This window comes from Oncorhynchus kisutch, linkage group LG23, assembly GCF_002021735.2.
Source record: "Oncorhynchus kisutch isolate 150728-3 linkage group LG23, Okis_V2, whole genome shotgun sequence".
NCBI lineage: Eukaryota > Metazoa > Chordata > Actinopteri > Salmoniformes > Salmonidae > Oncorhynchus > Oncorhynchus kisutch.
Genome location: NC_034196.2, coordinates 29224999 through 29239543, shown reverse-complemented (window position 1 = coordinate 29239543; position 14545 = coordinate 29224999). Strand labels below are relative to the sequence as shown.

Below are 14545 nucleotides of genomic sequence, written 5' to 3'. Positions count from 1 at the left end.
CAATCAACCCTCCATAAACTCCAGAACGTCATCACATCCCTAACTCCAACACCTTCATAACCCCTAAAATGACAATAATCACCTCCTCAACGACCTCCGTTGCCATCCCTGTCCTCAACATCCCCGTTACCATCCCCGTCCTCAACATCCCTGTTACCATCCCCGTCCTCAACATCCCCGTTACCATCCCTGTCCTCAACATCCCCGTCCTCAACATCCCCGTTACCATCCCCGTTACATCCCTGTCCTCAACATCCCCGTTACCATCCCCGTCCTCAACATCCCCGTTACCATCCACGTCCTCAACATCCCCGTTACTATCCCCGTCCTCAACATCCCCGTTACCATCCCCGTCCTCAACATCCCCGTCCTCAACATCCCCGTTACCATCCCGCCCTCAACATCCCCGTCCTCAACATCCCCGTCCTCAACATCCCCGTTACCATCCCCGTCCTCAACATCCCCGTTACCATCCCCGTCCTCAACATCCCCGTTACTATCCCCGTCCTCAACATCCCCGTCCTCAACATCCCCGTTACCATCCCGTCCTCAACATCCCCGTCCTCAACATCCCCGTCCTTAACATCCCCGTTACCATCCCCGTCCTCAACATCCCCGTTACCATCCCCGTATTCAACATCCCCGTCCTCAACATCCCCGTTACAATCCCCGTCCTCAACCATCCCCGTTACCATCCCCGTCCTCAACATCCCCGTTACCATCCCGTCCTCAACATCCCCGTTACTATCCCCGTCCTCAACATCCCCGTCCTCAACATCCCCGTAATTAACATCCCCGTTACCATCCCCGTCCTCAACATCCCCGTTACCATCCCCGTCCTCAACATCCCCGTTACTATCCCCGTCCTCAACATCCCCGTCCTCAACATCCCCGTTACCATCCCGCCCTCAACATCCCCATCCTCAACATCCCCCGTCCTCAACATCCCCCGTCCTCAACATCCCCGTCCTCAACATCCCTGTTACCATCCCCGTCCTCAACATCCCTGTTACCATCCCTGTCCTCAACATCCCCGTTTCCATCCCCGTCCTCAACGATCCCCGTTACCATCCCCGTCCTCAACATCCCTGTTACCATCCCTGTCCTCAACATCCCCGTCCTCAACGATCCCCGTTACCATCCCCGTCCTCAACATCCCCGTTACCATCCCGCCCTCAACATCCCCGTTACCATCCCCGTCCTTAACATCCCCGTTACCAACCCATTCCTCAACCATCCCCGTCCTCAACATCCCCGTTACATCCCCATCCTCAACCATCCCCGTTACCTTCCCAGTCCTCAACATCCCCGTTACCTTCCCCGTCCTCAACATCCCCGTCCTCAACATCCCGTCCTCAACATCCCTGTCCTCAACATCCCCGTTACCATCCCCGTCCTCAACATCCCTGTTACCATCCCCGTCCTCAACATCCCCGTCCTCAACATCCCCTTTACATTCCGCCCTCAACATCCCCGTTACCATCCCCGCCCTCAACATCCCGTCATCAACATCCCTGTCCTCAACATCCCCGTTACCATCCCCGTCCTCAACATCCCCGTCCTCAACATCCCGTCCTAAACATCACTGTCCTCAACATCCCCGTTATCATCCCTGTCCTCAACATCCCCGTTACCATCCCCGTCCTCAACATCCCTGTTACCATCCCCATCCTCAACATCCCGGTTACAATCCCCGTCCTCAACATCCCCGTTACCATCCCGTCCTCAACCATCCCCGTCCTCAACATCCCCGTCCTCAACATCCCCGTCCTCAACATCCCCGTTACCATCCCCGTCCTCAACATCTCCGTTACCATCCCTCTCCTTAACATCCCTGTGGTCAACATCCCTGTTACCATCCCCGTCCTCAACACCCCCGTTACCATCCCCGTCCTCAACATCCCAGTTACCATCCCCGTCCTCAACATCCCCGTTACCATCCCCGTCCTCAACATCCCCGTTACCATCCCCGTCCTTAACATCCCTGTGCTCAACATCCTCGTTACCATCCCCGTCCTCAACCATCCCCGTTACCATCCCCGTCCTCAACATCCCCATCCTCAACATCCCCGTTACATCCCCGTCTTCAACCATCCCCGTTACCATCCCCGCCATCAACATCCCCGTTACCATCCCATCCTCAACATCCCCGTTACCATCCCGTCCTCAACATCCCCGTTACCATCCCCGTCCTCAACATCCCCGTTACCATCCCCGTCCTCAACATCCCCATTACATCCCCGTCCTTAACATCCCCATTACCATCCCCGTCCTTAACATCCCCATTACCATTGTCCTTAACATCCCCGTGTTCAAAATCCCCTTACCATCCCCGTCATCAACCATCCCCGTTACATCCCCGTCTTCAACCATCCCCGTTACCATCCCCGTCCTCAACATCCCCGTTACCATCCCCGTCCTCAACATCCCCGTTACCATTCCCGTCCTCAACATTCCTGTTACCATCCCCGCCCTCAACATCCCGTCCTCAACATCCCTGTCCTCAACATCCCCGTTACTTTTCCCGTCCTCAACATCCCCGTCCTCAACATCCCGTCCTCAACATCCCCTTTACCATCCCGCCCTCAACATCCCCGTTACCATCCCCGTACCATCCCGTCCTCAACATCCCTGTCCTCAACATCCCCGTTACCATCCCCGTCCTCAACATCCCTGTTACCATCCCCGTCCTCAACATCCCCATCCTCAACATCCCGGTTACCATCCCCGTCCTCAACATCCCCGTTACCATCCCCCGTCCTCAACATCCCCCGTCCTCAACATCCCCGTCCTCAACATCCCTGTTACCATCCCCGTCCTCAACATCCCTGTTACCATCCCTGTCCTCAACATCCCCGTTACCATCCCCGTCCTCAACGATCCCCGTTACCATCCCCGTCCTCAACATCCCTGTTACCATCCCTGTCCTCAACATCCCCGTCCTCAACGATCCCCGTTACCATCCCCGTCCTCAACATCCCCGTTACCATCCCGCCCTCAACATCCCCGTTACCATCCCCGTCCTTAACATCCCCGTTATCAACCCCGTGCTCAACCATCCCCGTCCTCAACATCCCCATTACATCCCCATCCTCAACCATCCCCGTTACCTTCCCAGTCCTCAACATCCCCGTTACCTTCCCCGTCCTCAACATCCCCGTCCTCAACATCCCGTCCTCAACATCCCTGTCCTCAACATCCCCGTTACCATCCCTGTCCTCAACATCCCTGTTACCATCCCCGTCCTCAACATCCCCGTCCTCAACATCCCCTTTACATTCCGCCCTCAACATCCCCGTTACCATCCCCGCCCTCAACATCCCGTCATCAACATCCCTGTCCTCAACATCCCCGTTACCATCCCCGTCCTCAACATCCCCGTCCTCAACATCCCGTCCTCAACATCCCTGTCCTCAACATCCCCGTTACCATCCATGTCCTCAACATCCCCGTTACCATCCCCGTCCTCAACATCCCTGTTACCATCCCCATCCTCAACATCCCGGTTACAATCCCTGTCCTCAACATCCCCGTTACCATCCCGTCCTCAACCATCCCCGTCCTCAACATCCCCGTCCTCAACATCCCCGTCCTCAACATCCCCGTTACCATCCCCGTCCTCAACATCTCCGTTACCATCCCTCTCCTTAACATCCCTGTGGTCAACATCCCTGTTACCATCCCCGTCCTCAACACCCCCGTTACCATCCCCGTCCTCAACATCCCAGTTACCATCCCCGTCCTCAACATCCCCATTACCATCCCCGTCCTTAACATCCCCATTACCATCCCCGTCCTTAACATCCCCATTACCATCGTCCTTAACATCCCCGTGTTCAAAATCCCCTTACCATCCCCGTCATCAACCATCCCCGTTACATCCCCGTCTTCAACCATCCCCGTTACCATCCCCGTCCTCAACATCCCCGTTACCATCCCCGTCCTCAACATCCCCGTTACCATTCCCGTCCTCAACATTCCTGTTACCATCCCCGCCCTCAACATCCCGTCCTCAACATCCCTGTCCTCAACATCCCCGTTACCTTCCCCGTCCTCAACATCCCCGTCCTCAACATCCCGTCCTCAACATCCCCTTTACCATCCCGCCCTCAACATCCCCGTTACCATCCCCGTACCATCCCGTCCTCAACATCCCTGTCCTCAACATCCCCGTTACCATCCCCGTCCTCAACATCCCTGTTACCATCCCCGTCCTCAACATCCCCATCCTCAACATCCCGGTTACCATCCCCGTCCTCAACATCCCCGTTACCATCCCCGCCCTCAACATCCCCGTTACCATCCTGTCCTCAAATATCCCCGTCCTCAACATCCCCGTCCTCAACATCACCGTCCTCAACATCCCCGTTACCATCCCCATCCTCAACATCCCTGTTACATCCCTGTCCTCAACATCCCCGTTACCATCCCCGTCCTCAACCATCCACGTCCTCAACATCCCTGTTACCATCCCCGTCCTCAACATCCCTGTGCTCAACATCCCCGTTACCATCCCCATCCTTAACATCCCCGTCCTCAACATCCCCGTTACCATCCCGTCTTCAACCATCACAGTTACCCTCCCCATTACCATCCCCGTCCTCAACCATCCCCGTCCTCAACCATCCCCGTTACCATCCACGTCCTCAACATCCCCGTCCTCAACTATCCCTGTTACCATCCCCGTCCTCAACTATCCCCGTTACCATCCCCGTCCTCAACTATCCCCGTTGCATCCCCGTCTTCAACCATCCCCGTTACCATCCCCGCCCTCAACATCCCCGTTACCATCCCCGTCCTCAACATCCCCGTTACCATCCCCGTCCTCAACCATCCCAGTTACCATCCCCGTCCTCAACATCCCCGTTACCATCCCCGTCCTCAACATCCCCGTTACCATCCCGCCCTCAACATCCCCGTCCTCAACATCCCCGTCCTTAACATCCCCGTTACCATCCCCGTCCTCAACATCCCCGTTACCATCCCCGTCCTCAACATCCCCGTCCTCAACATCCCCGTTACAATCCCCGTCCTCAACCATCCCCGTCCTCAACCATCCCCGTCCTCAACATCCCCATCCTCAACATCCCCCGTCCTCAACATCCCCCGTCCTCAACATCCCCGTCCTCAACATCCCTGTTACCATCCCCGTCCTCAACATCCCTGTTATCATCCCTGTCCTCAACATCCCCGTTACCATCCCCGTCCTCAACGATCCCCGTTACCATCCCCGTCCTCAACATCCCTGTTACCATCCCTGTCCTCAACATCCCCATCCTCAACGATCCCCGTTACCATCCCCGTCCTCAACATCCCCGTTACCATCCCGCCCTCAACATCCCCATTACCATCCCCGTCCTTAACATCCCCGTTACCAACCCCGTCCTCAACCATCCCCGTCCTCAACATCCCCGTTACATCCCCATCCTCAACCATCCCCGTTACCTTCCCAGTCCTCAACATCCCCGTTACCTTCCCCGTCCTCAACATCCCCGTCCTCAACATCCCGTCCTCAACATCCCTGTCCTCAACATCCCCGTTACCATCCCCGTCCTCAACATCCCTGTTACTATCCCCGTCCTCAACATCCCCGTCCTCAACATCGCCTTTACCATCCCGCCCTCAACATCCCCGTTACCATCCCCGCCCTCAACATCCCGTCATCAACATCCCTGTCCTCAACATCCCCGTTACCATCCCCGTCCTCAACATCCCCGTCTTCAACATCCCGTCCTCAACATCCCTGTCCTCAACATCCCCGTTACCATCCCCGTCCTCAACATCCCTGTCCTCAACATCCCCGTTACCATCCCCGTCCTCAACATCCCTGTTACCATCCCCATCCTCAACATCCCGGTTACAATCCCCGTCCTCAACATCCCCGTTACCATCCCTTCCTCAACCATCCCCGTCCTCAACATCCCCGTCCTCAACATCCCCGTTACCATCCCCGTCCTCAACATCTCCGTTACCATCCCTCTCCTTAACATCCCCGTCCTCAACACCCCCGTTACCATCCCCGTCCTCAACATCCCCGTTACCATCCCCGTCCTCAACATCCCCGTTACCATCCCCGTCCTTAACATCCCTGTGCTCAACATCCCCGTTACCATCCCCGTCCTCAACCATCCCCGTTACCATCCCCGTCCTCAACATCCCTGTCCTCAACATCCCCATCCTCAACATCCCCGTTACATCCCCGTCTTCAACCATCCACGTTACCATCCCCGCCATCAACATCCCCGTTACCATCCCATCCTCAACATCCCCGTTACCATCCCGTCCTCAACATCCCCGTTACCATCCCCGTCCTCAACATCCCCGTTACCATCCCCGTCCTCAACATCCCCATTACCATCCCCGTCCTTAACATCCCCATTACCATCCCCGTCCTTAACATCCCCATTACCATCGTCCTTAACATCCCCGTGTTCAAAATCCCCTTACCATCCCCGTCATCAACCATCCCCGTTACATCCCCGTCTTCAACCATCCCCGTTACCATCCCCGTCCTCAACATCCCCGTTACCATCCCCGTCCTCAACATCCCCGTTACCATTCCCGTCCTCAACATTCCTGTTACCATCCCCGCCCTCAACATCCCGTCCTCAACATCCCTGTCCTCAACATCCCCGTTACCTTCCCCGTCCTCAACATCCCCGTCCTCAACATCCCGTCCTCAACATCCCCTTTACCATCCCGCCCTCAACATCCCCGTTACCATCCCCGTACCATCCCGTCCTCAACATCCCTGTCCTCAACATCCCCGTTACCATCCCCGTCCTCAACATCCCTGTTACCATCCCCGTCCTCAACATCCCCATCCTCAACATCCCGGTTACCATCCCCGTCCTCAACATCCCCGTTACCATCCCCGCCCTCAACATCCCCGTTACCATCCTGTCCTCAACCATCCCCGTCCTCAACATCACCGTCCTCAACATCCCCGTTACCATCCCCGTCCTCAACATCCCTGTTACATCCCCGTCCTCAACATCCCCGTTACCATCCCCGTCCTCAACCATCCACGTCCTCAACATCCCCGTTACCATCCCCGTCCTCAACATCCCTGTGCTCAACATCCCCGTTACCATCCCCATCCTTAACATCCCCGTCCTCAACATCCCCGTTACCATCCCGTCTTCAACCATCACAGTTACCCTCCCCATTACCATCCCCGTCCTCAACCATCCCCGTCCTCAACCATCCCCGTTACCATCCACGTCCTCAACATCCCCGTCCTCAACTATCCCCGTTACCATCCCCGTCCTCAACTATCCCCGTTAACATCCCCGTCCTCAACTATCCCCGTTGCATCCCCGTCTTCAACCATCCCCGTTACCATCCCCGCCCTCAACATCCCCGTTACCATCCCCGTCCTCAACATCCCTGTTACCATCCCCGTCCTCAACATCCCCATTACCATCCCAGTTACCATCCCCGTCCTCAACATCCCCATTACATCCCGTCCTCATTATCCCCGTTGCCATCCCCGTCCTCAACATCCCCGTTACCATCCCCATCCTTAACATCCCCGTTACCATCCCGTCCTCAACCTCCCCATTACCATCCCCGTCATCAACCATCCCCGTCCTCAACATCCCCGTTACATCCCCGTCCTCAACCATCCCCGTTACATCCCCGTCCTTAACATCCCCGTTACCAACCCCGTCCTCAACCATCCCCGTCCTCAACATCCCCGTTACCTTCCCCGTCCTCAACATCCCCGTCCTCAACATCCCGTCCTCAACATCCCCGTTACCTTCCCCGTCCTCAACATCCCTGTCCTCAACATCCCCGTTACCATCCCCGTCCTCAACATCCCTGTTACCATCCCCGTTCTCAACATCCCCTTTACCATCCCGCCTTCAACATCCCCGTTACCATCCCCGCCCTCAACATCCCTGTCCTCAACATCCCCGTTACCTTCCCCGTCCTCAACATCCCCGTCCTCAACATCCCTGTCCTCAACATCCCCGTTACCATCCCGCCCTCAACATCCCCGTTACCATCCCCGTCCTCAACATCCCCATCCTCAACATCCCCTTTACCATCCCGCCTTCAACATCCCCGTTACCATCCCCGCCCTCAACATCCCGTCCTCAACATCCCTGTCCTCAACATCCCCGTTACCTTCCCCGTCCTCAACATCCCTGTCCTCAACATCCCCGTTACCATCCCGCCCTCAACATCCCCGTTACCTTCCCCGTCCTCAACAACCCGTCCTCAACATCCCCGTTACCATCCCCGTCCTCAACATCCCTGTTACCATCCCCGTCCTCAACATCCCCAACATCCCGGTTACCATCCCCGTCCTCAACATCCCCGTTACCATCCCCGTGCTCAACATCCCCGTTACTCCCCAATGAATGATCGCTCCCATGTGTATTCAGCCATATGCTTCCAATGTCTGCTCACCCCTTCCCACAGGCAGATTCCGTAGTGAGAATGAGGTCAACCCCACAGACAACCTTGACTTCAGACACCACAACTATAAGGACATGAGACAGGTGAGTGTTTAATGAGAGTGGGACGGGTGAGATTGATACTGTCCTTCATCTCTTCCTTATCCCTCTCCACTCCTCCCTTACTCCTCTTTCACTATCTCCCTCCTCTCCCGCTCCCATTCTCCCTCCATCACACCTCTTCCCACCTCCCTCCCTCCCTCCATCATCTCTGCCACTCTCCCTTCTTCCTCATCCACTTCTTTCCTCCCTCCCCCTGTCAGATGATGAAGGTGATAAATGAGGAGTGTCCTAACATCACTAGGATCTATAACATTGGGAAGAGCTCTGCAGGCCTGAAGATGTATGCCATGGAGATCTCTGACAACCCCGGGGAACACCAGACAGGTGTGTGTGTGTGTGTGTGTGTGTGTGTTTGTTTGTTTGTGTGTGTGTGTGATAGTTGAGCCATACAGCAAAGGAACATACTAAGTGATCACAAAACACCATCACAGGATGTCATCTTCCTCACCAGGTGAGCCGGAGTTCCGCTACACAGCGGGTCTCCATGGTAATGAGGCACTGGGGCGGGAGCTGCTCCTCCTGCTGATGCAGTTCATGTGTAAGGAGTATAATGGGAACAACCCCAGAGTGCGCCGCCTGGTGGAGGGAGTGAGAATACACCTGGTTCCCTCACTCAACCCAGACGCCTACGAACTGGCCTACGAGATGGTGAGGGACCTGGGCTCATTCCAGAAAGATGCTCCAACAAGGAATATACAGTATATGTTTAAGCTGATGAAACTGGAACCAATGTTACATTACATACTGTCCTTCCATATCCGGTTTCTCACACCCCTCAAACTCCCTGCTCTTAATCTCTCCAATAGAGATCCTTTCTTTATTATTTTCTAGCCTCCTCTCTCGTCTCCAGGGCTCTGAGATGGGGAATTGGGGTCTGGGCCACTGGACTGAGGAGGGATACGATATCTTCCAGAACTTCCCGGACCTCAACAGTGTTCTATGGGGGGCAGAGGACAGAGGCTGGGTCCCACGCATTGTACCTAATCACCACATCCCACTCCCAGAGAACTTCCTCAATGGCTCGGTGGGTGTTAGGGCTACAGATGTTGTTTTTTAATATTTATTTATTTTGTATTGTTAATTTTCCAATTATACTACAGTTTGTATTTCTGGTGTTAGATCTACTTTTCTCTCCCACTCTCTCTCTCTGTAGGTTGCCCTGGAAACCAAAGCCATTATTAACTGGATGGAGCGGACCCCATTTGTGTTGGGAGCCAATTTGCAGGGTGGAGAGAAAGTGGTGGCGTACCCGTTTGACATGCAGCGACCTCCAAAAGCTACAGGGGTGGGTTCTGTTCTGACTGGAATAGGATGAATCAGCACTGGCAGGGCCGGATTACCGAACAAGCACTCAGAGCACATGCCCCGGGGCCCTGACTTCCAGGGTGCTCCCAATCCCAAATCATGGGGTTGGGGTAGCGAAGTGTTCTCTCAGCATCATGGCAAAATGTGAACAAAAGCATAAGATGAGCTATGAAACATTAAGAAACATTAAAAACAATTCCCTGCCTCATTGCAAAAAGTGTACAATTACAGGAAATGTTCTTACAACTGCCCTGGGGCCCCAAATGCTGTAGTCCGGCCCTGAACACTGGTGTCCAAAAGTAATCCACTATTTAGTGAATTTCTATGTAGGGAATTTCAGATGTACCCAAGGAATTATATTTGCACTGGGAGCCAAGAGAATAGTGTTCCATTTCAGGCCCAGCCCTGGTCTCTTCTATAACATGAACATATGTCTTACAGTGCCTTGCGAAAGTATTCAGCCCCCTTGAACTTTGCGACCTTTTGCCACATTTCAGGCTTCAAACATGAAGATATAAAACTGTATTTTTTTGTGAAGAATCAACAACAAGTGGGACACAATCATGAAGTGGAACGACATTTATTGGATATTTCAAACTTTTTTAACAAATCAAAAACTGAAAAATTGGGCGTGCAAAATTATTCAGCCCCCTTAAGTTAATACTTTGTAGCGCCACCTTTTGCTGTGATTACAGCTGTAAGTCGCTTGGGGTATGTCTCTATCAGTTTTGCACATCGAGAGACTGACATTTTTTCCCATTCCTCCTTGCAAAACAGCTCGAGCTCAGTGAGGTTGGATGGAGAGCATTTGTGAACAGCAGTTTTCAGTTCTTTCCACAGATTCTCGATTGGATTCAGGTCTGGACTTTGACTTGGCCATTCTAACACCTGGATATGTTTATTTTTTAACCATTCCATGGTAGATTTTGCTTTATGTTTTGGATCATTGTCTTGTTGGAAGACAAATCTCCGTCCCAGTCTCAGGTCTTTTGCAGACTCCATCAGGTTTTCTTCCAGAATGGTCCTGTATTTGGCTCCATCCATCTTCCCATCAATTTTAACCATCTTCCCTGTCCCTGCTGAAGAAAAGCAGGCCCAAACCATGATGCTGCCACCACCATGTTTGACAGTGGGGATGGTGTGTTCAGGGTGATGAGCTGTGTTGCTTTTACGCCAAACATAACATTTTGCATTGTTGCCAAAAAGTTCAATTTTGGTTTCATCTCACCAGAGCACCTTCTTCCACATGTTTGGTGTGTCTCCCAGGTGGCTTGTGGCAAACTTTAAACAACACTTTTTATGGATATCTTTAAGAAATGGCTTTCTTCTTGCCACTCTTCCATAAAGGCCAGATTTGTGCACTATACGACTGATTGTTGTCCTATGGACAGAGTCTCCCACCTCAGCTGTAGATCTCTGCAGTTCATCCAGAGTGATCATGGGCCTCTTGGCTGCATCTCTGATCAGTCTTCTCCTTGTATGAGCTGAAAGTTTAGAGGGACGGCCAGGTCTTGGTAGATTTGCAGTGGTCTGATACTCCTTCCATTTCAATATTATCGCTTGCACAGTGCTCCTTGGGATGTTTAAAGCTTGGGAAATCTTTTTGTATCCAAATCCGGCTTTAAACTTCTTCACAACAGTATCTCGGACCTGCCTGGTGTGTTCCTTGTTCTTCATGATGCTCTCTGCGCTTTTAACGGACCTCTGAGACTATCACAGTGCAGGTGCATTTATACGGAGACTTGATTACACACAGGTGGATTGTATTTATCATCATTAGTCATTTAGGTCAACATTGGATCATTCAGAGATCCTCACTGAACTTCTGGAAAGAGTTTGCTGCACTGAAAGTAAAGGGGCTGAATAATTTAGCACGCCCAATTTTTCAGTTTTTGATTTGTTAAAAAAGTTTGAAATATCCAATAAATGTCGTTCCACTTCATGATTGTGTCGCACTTGTTGTTGATTCTTCACAAAAAAATACAGTTTTATATCTTTATGTTTGAAGTCTGAAATGTGGCAAAAGGTCGCAAAGTTCAAGGGGGCCGAATACTTTCGCAAGGCACTGTATTCCTCTGTCTTCCAACAGACTTTGGGGTCTCGGCGTGAGTTGAGACCAGGTGTGAACCATGAGATGAATGAGGAAACGTGGGCTCGGATGCAGCGTCAGAATGGGGACGCGCTACGAGAGACGTCTGACGACACCATGTTCCGCTGGCTGGCCATGTCGTACGCCCACAGCCACCTGACCATGACGGAGACCCAGCGGGGCTCCTGCCACACAGACGACATCTCTGGGGGACAGGGCATCATCAACAGGGCCAGTTGGAAACCTGTGGTGGGAAGTGAGTCTCTATGGGGAGGGGGAGAGATGTGAATAGTGGTAATGAGGGAAAGGGAAGAGGGAGAGAGATGGCGAGAAAAAGATGAAAGGAGAGAGTATGACAAAGAGAGAATGAGGGCGGAAGAGAAAAGTACAGAAAAATCTGGTGAGAGAGCTCCTAATTAACCCAATATCATGTATTCTTCCCTCCCCGCCACGCTGTAAATTTCCAGGTATGAATGACTTCAGCTACCTGCACACTAACTGCTTTGAGCTGTCTGTCTTCCTGGGCTGTGACAAGTTTCCTCATGAGAGTGAGCTGCCTCTGGAATGGGAGAACAACCGGGAGGCACTACTGTCCTTCATAGAACAGGTGAGAATACACCGTTTTTAAACCATTCTCATACTTGTTTTTTAATGTATTTAATGTGTCTTTACTGGAAACTGTACTGTATGTTGCTGATGAGTAAATACTTGATTGTATTGCATCCAGTGATGTCATCTGAGCATTGAGCCCTTATATAGGTGCTGTTTCCTGTACTAGGTGCATCGTGGGATAAAGGGCATAGTGAGGGACATGGAGGGTAAACCCTTGGCCAACGCCACCATTTCTGTGGACGGCGTCAAGCACGATGTCAAGACTGGTAAACCTGCATTCACACCCAAACTTGAACCCGATCTAACATTTCTGGAGATACCTTAAAATAGCTGTGCAGCGATGCTCCCCATCCAATCTGACAAAGCTTGAGAAGATGGGAGAATCTCCCCAAATACAGGTGTGCCAAACTTGTAGCATCATACCCAAGAAGACTCAAGGCTATAATCCCTGCCAAAGCTGCTTCAACAAAGTACTGAATAAAAGATCTGAATACTTATGTAAATGTATTTTTAGTTTTTATTTTATTTGCAAAACTTTCTAAATACCTGTTTTTGCTTGTCATTATGGGGTATTGTGTGTAGATTGATGAGGGGGGAAAACAATTTAATCAATTTTAGAACAAGGCTGTAACGTAACAAAATGGGGGGAAAAAGTCAAGGGGTCTGAATACTTTCCGAATGCACTGTATAACACCCTCTTCCTCCCTCCCTCTCTCCCTCTTCTTCTCTCTCACCCCCCAACCTATAGCTGCGGCTGGTGACTACTGGCGGTTGTTGAACCCCGGGGAGTACCGTGTGACAGCTCGCGTCGACGGCTACACGCTCCAGACCCGGCTGTGCATTGTGGGCTACGACTCCGGAGCCACCCCCTGTAGCTTCACCCTGGCCAAGTCCAACTGGGACCGAATTAAGCAGATTATGGTCCTCCACGGCAAGAGGCCCATACGGCTTGTTCCCAAAGCACCACCCCGGGTAGGAAGTGACATCAGCGGCGGGTCACTTGGCAGCGTAGACGCAACAAAGACGGGCGCCACTGGCGGGATATCGGCCAACTCCCATAATGCAGAGCGTCTCCGGCGGTTACGGCTGATGCGCCTGCGCAAGATGCACCAGCAGAGACTCAGGTATAACTTCTCCACCACCACGCCCGTTGCCACGACGACCACCACGGCGGCCCCCACAACGACGGTGGAGCTTGAGACAGAGAGCACTACTTCCTGGTATGACTCGTGGTTCCCTGTGGAGAGTTCGTACACAGAGCCCACACCTGCCGAGGTCTTCACAGAGATCCAGGAGTCAGAACCTACACAGGACTACACCTTTGAGTACAAGTTCGAAGATTACTAAGGTGAATTTAATTAAATTGCTAAAGTAACAAATTACAGTTTTTAAAAACACAACCATAAAGGCATTATTCAAATTGTGTGAAATTGAAAACATATTTAATTCCTTGCAGAGCTAAAAGAAAATATAGCATTTAAAAAAAAAGCTTTTTAAAAATAATACTTTCTCTGTGCTTTATGTCTCATGATGGTCTGTATTCTGATATATTTTTGTAATGCTCACACATAGATCAGAGAATAGTCTACATTCTCTCTCTGCAGAGCAGGGAGTTAACAGCATGTTTTTCATATTATTTACTTAAGCAAGCCTATTCTGAGACGTAGATATAGGGTGCTTCAAATGTTTCACAATAAAAGAGTATAAACAGGTTATTTGACCCACGCTGAAGTCATGCTTTGCCTCAACGTGGATTCTTATGTTTGGTTAGATATGATTACTAATATCTATGGAAACTGCGGTGTGTTTGTATTATTACATTAAAAGTGTTCAAAAAAGTATATCTTTGTTGTTTATATGATGTTGCAAGGCCTTCACCTACAGAGAAATAGGACCACAACCACAACTAAATATTCATTTTGATGACATATTACCCTAAGTATTGCGGTACAAATAATAGTGTTTATAACGAAGTCAATAACAGTATATTTCTTTAAGTTATTGGAAGGAG

The 14545-nt window shown here is 51.8% G+C and overlaps 1 protein-coding gene across 4 annotated transcripts in view; it reads left to right on the top strand.

The window, feature by feature from the left end:
• Positions 1 to 14375, top strand: part of LOC109868817 (adipocyte enhancer-binding protein 1) — a 38901-nt gene extending 24526 nt beyond the window's left edge. For all 4 annotated transcript variants that reach the window (XM_031802984.1, XM_031802982.1, XM_031802983.1 and 1 more), the window contains 9 exons: positions 8431 to 8510; positions 8729 to 8852; positions 8980 to 9176; positions 9379 to 9552; positions 9682 to 9813; positions 11923 to 12178; positions 12390 to 12529; positions 12701 to 12800; positions 13283 to 14375. In XM_031802984.1, coding sequence (XP_031658844.1) covers positions 8431 to 8510; positions 8729 to 8852; positions 8980 to 9176; positions 9379 to 9552; positions 9682 to 9813; positions 11923 to 12178; positions 12390 to 12529; positions 12701 to 12800; positions 13283 to 13881 — 1802 coding nt within the window. In that variant the 3' untranslated portion in view covers positions 13882 to 14375. The remainder of the gene's footprint in view (positions 1 to 8430; positions 8511 to 8728; positions 8853 to 8979; positions 9177 to 9378; positions 9553 to 9681; positions 9814 to 11922; positions 12179 to 12389; positions 12530 to 12700; positions 12801 to 13282) is intronic.
• The last annotated feature ends 170 nt before the right edge of the window (positions 14376 to 14545 follow it).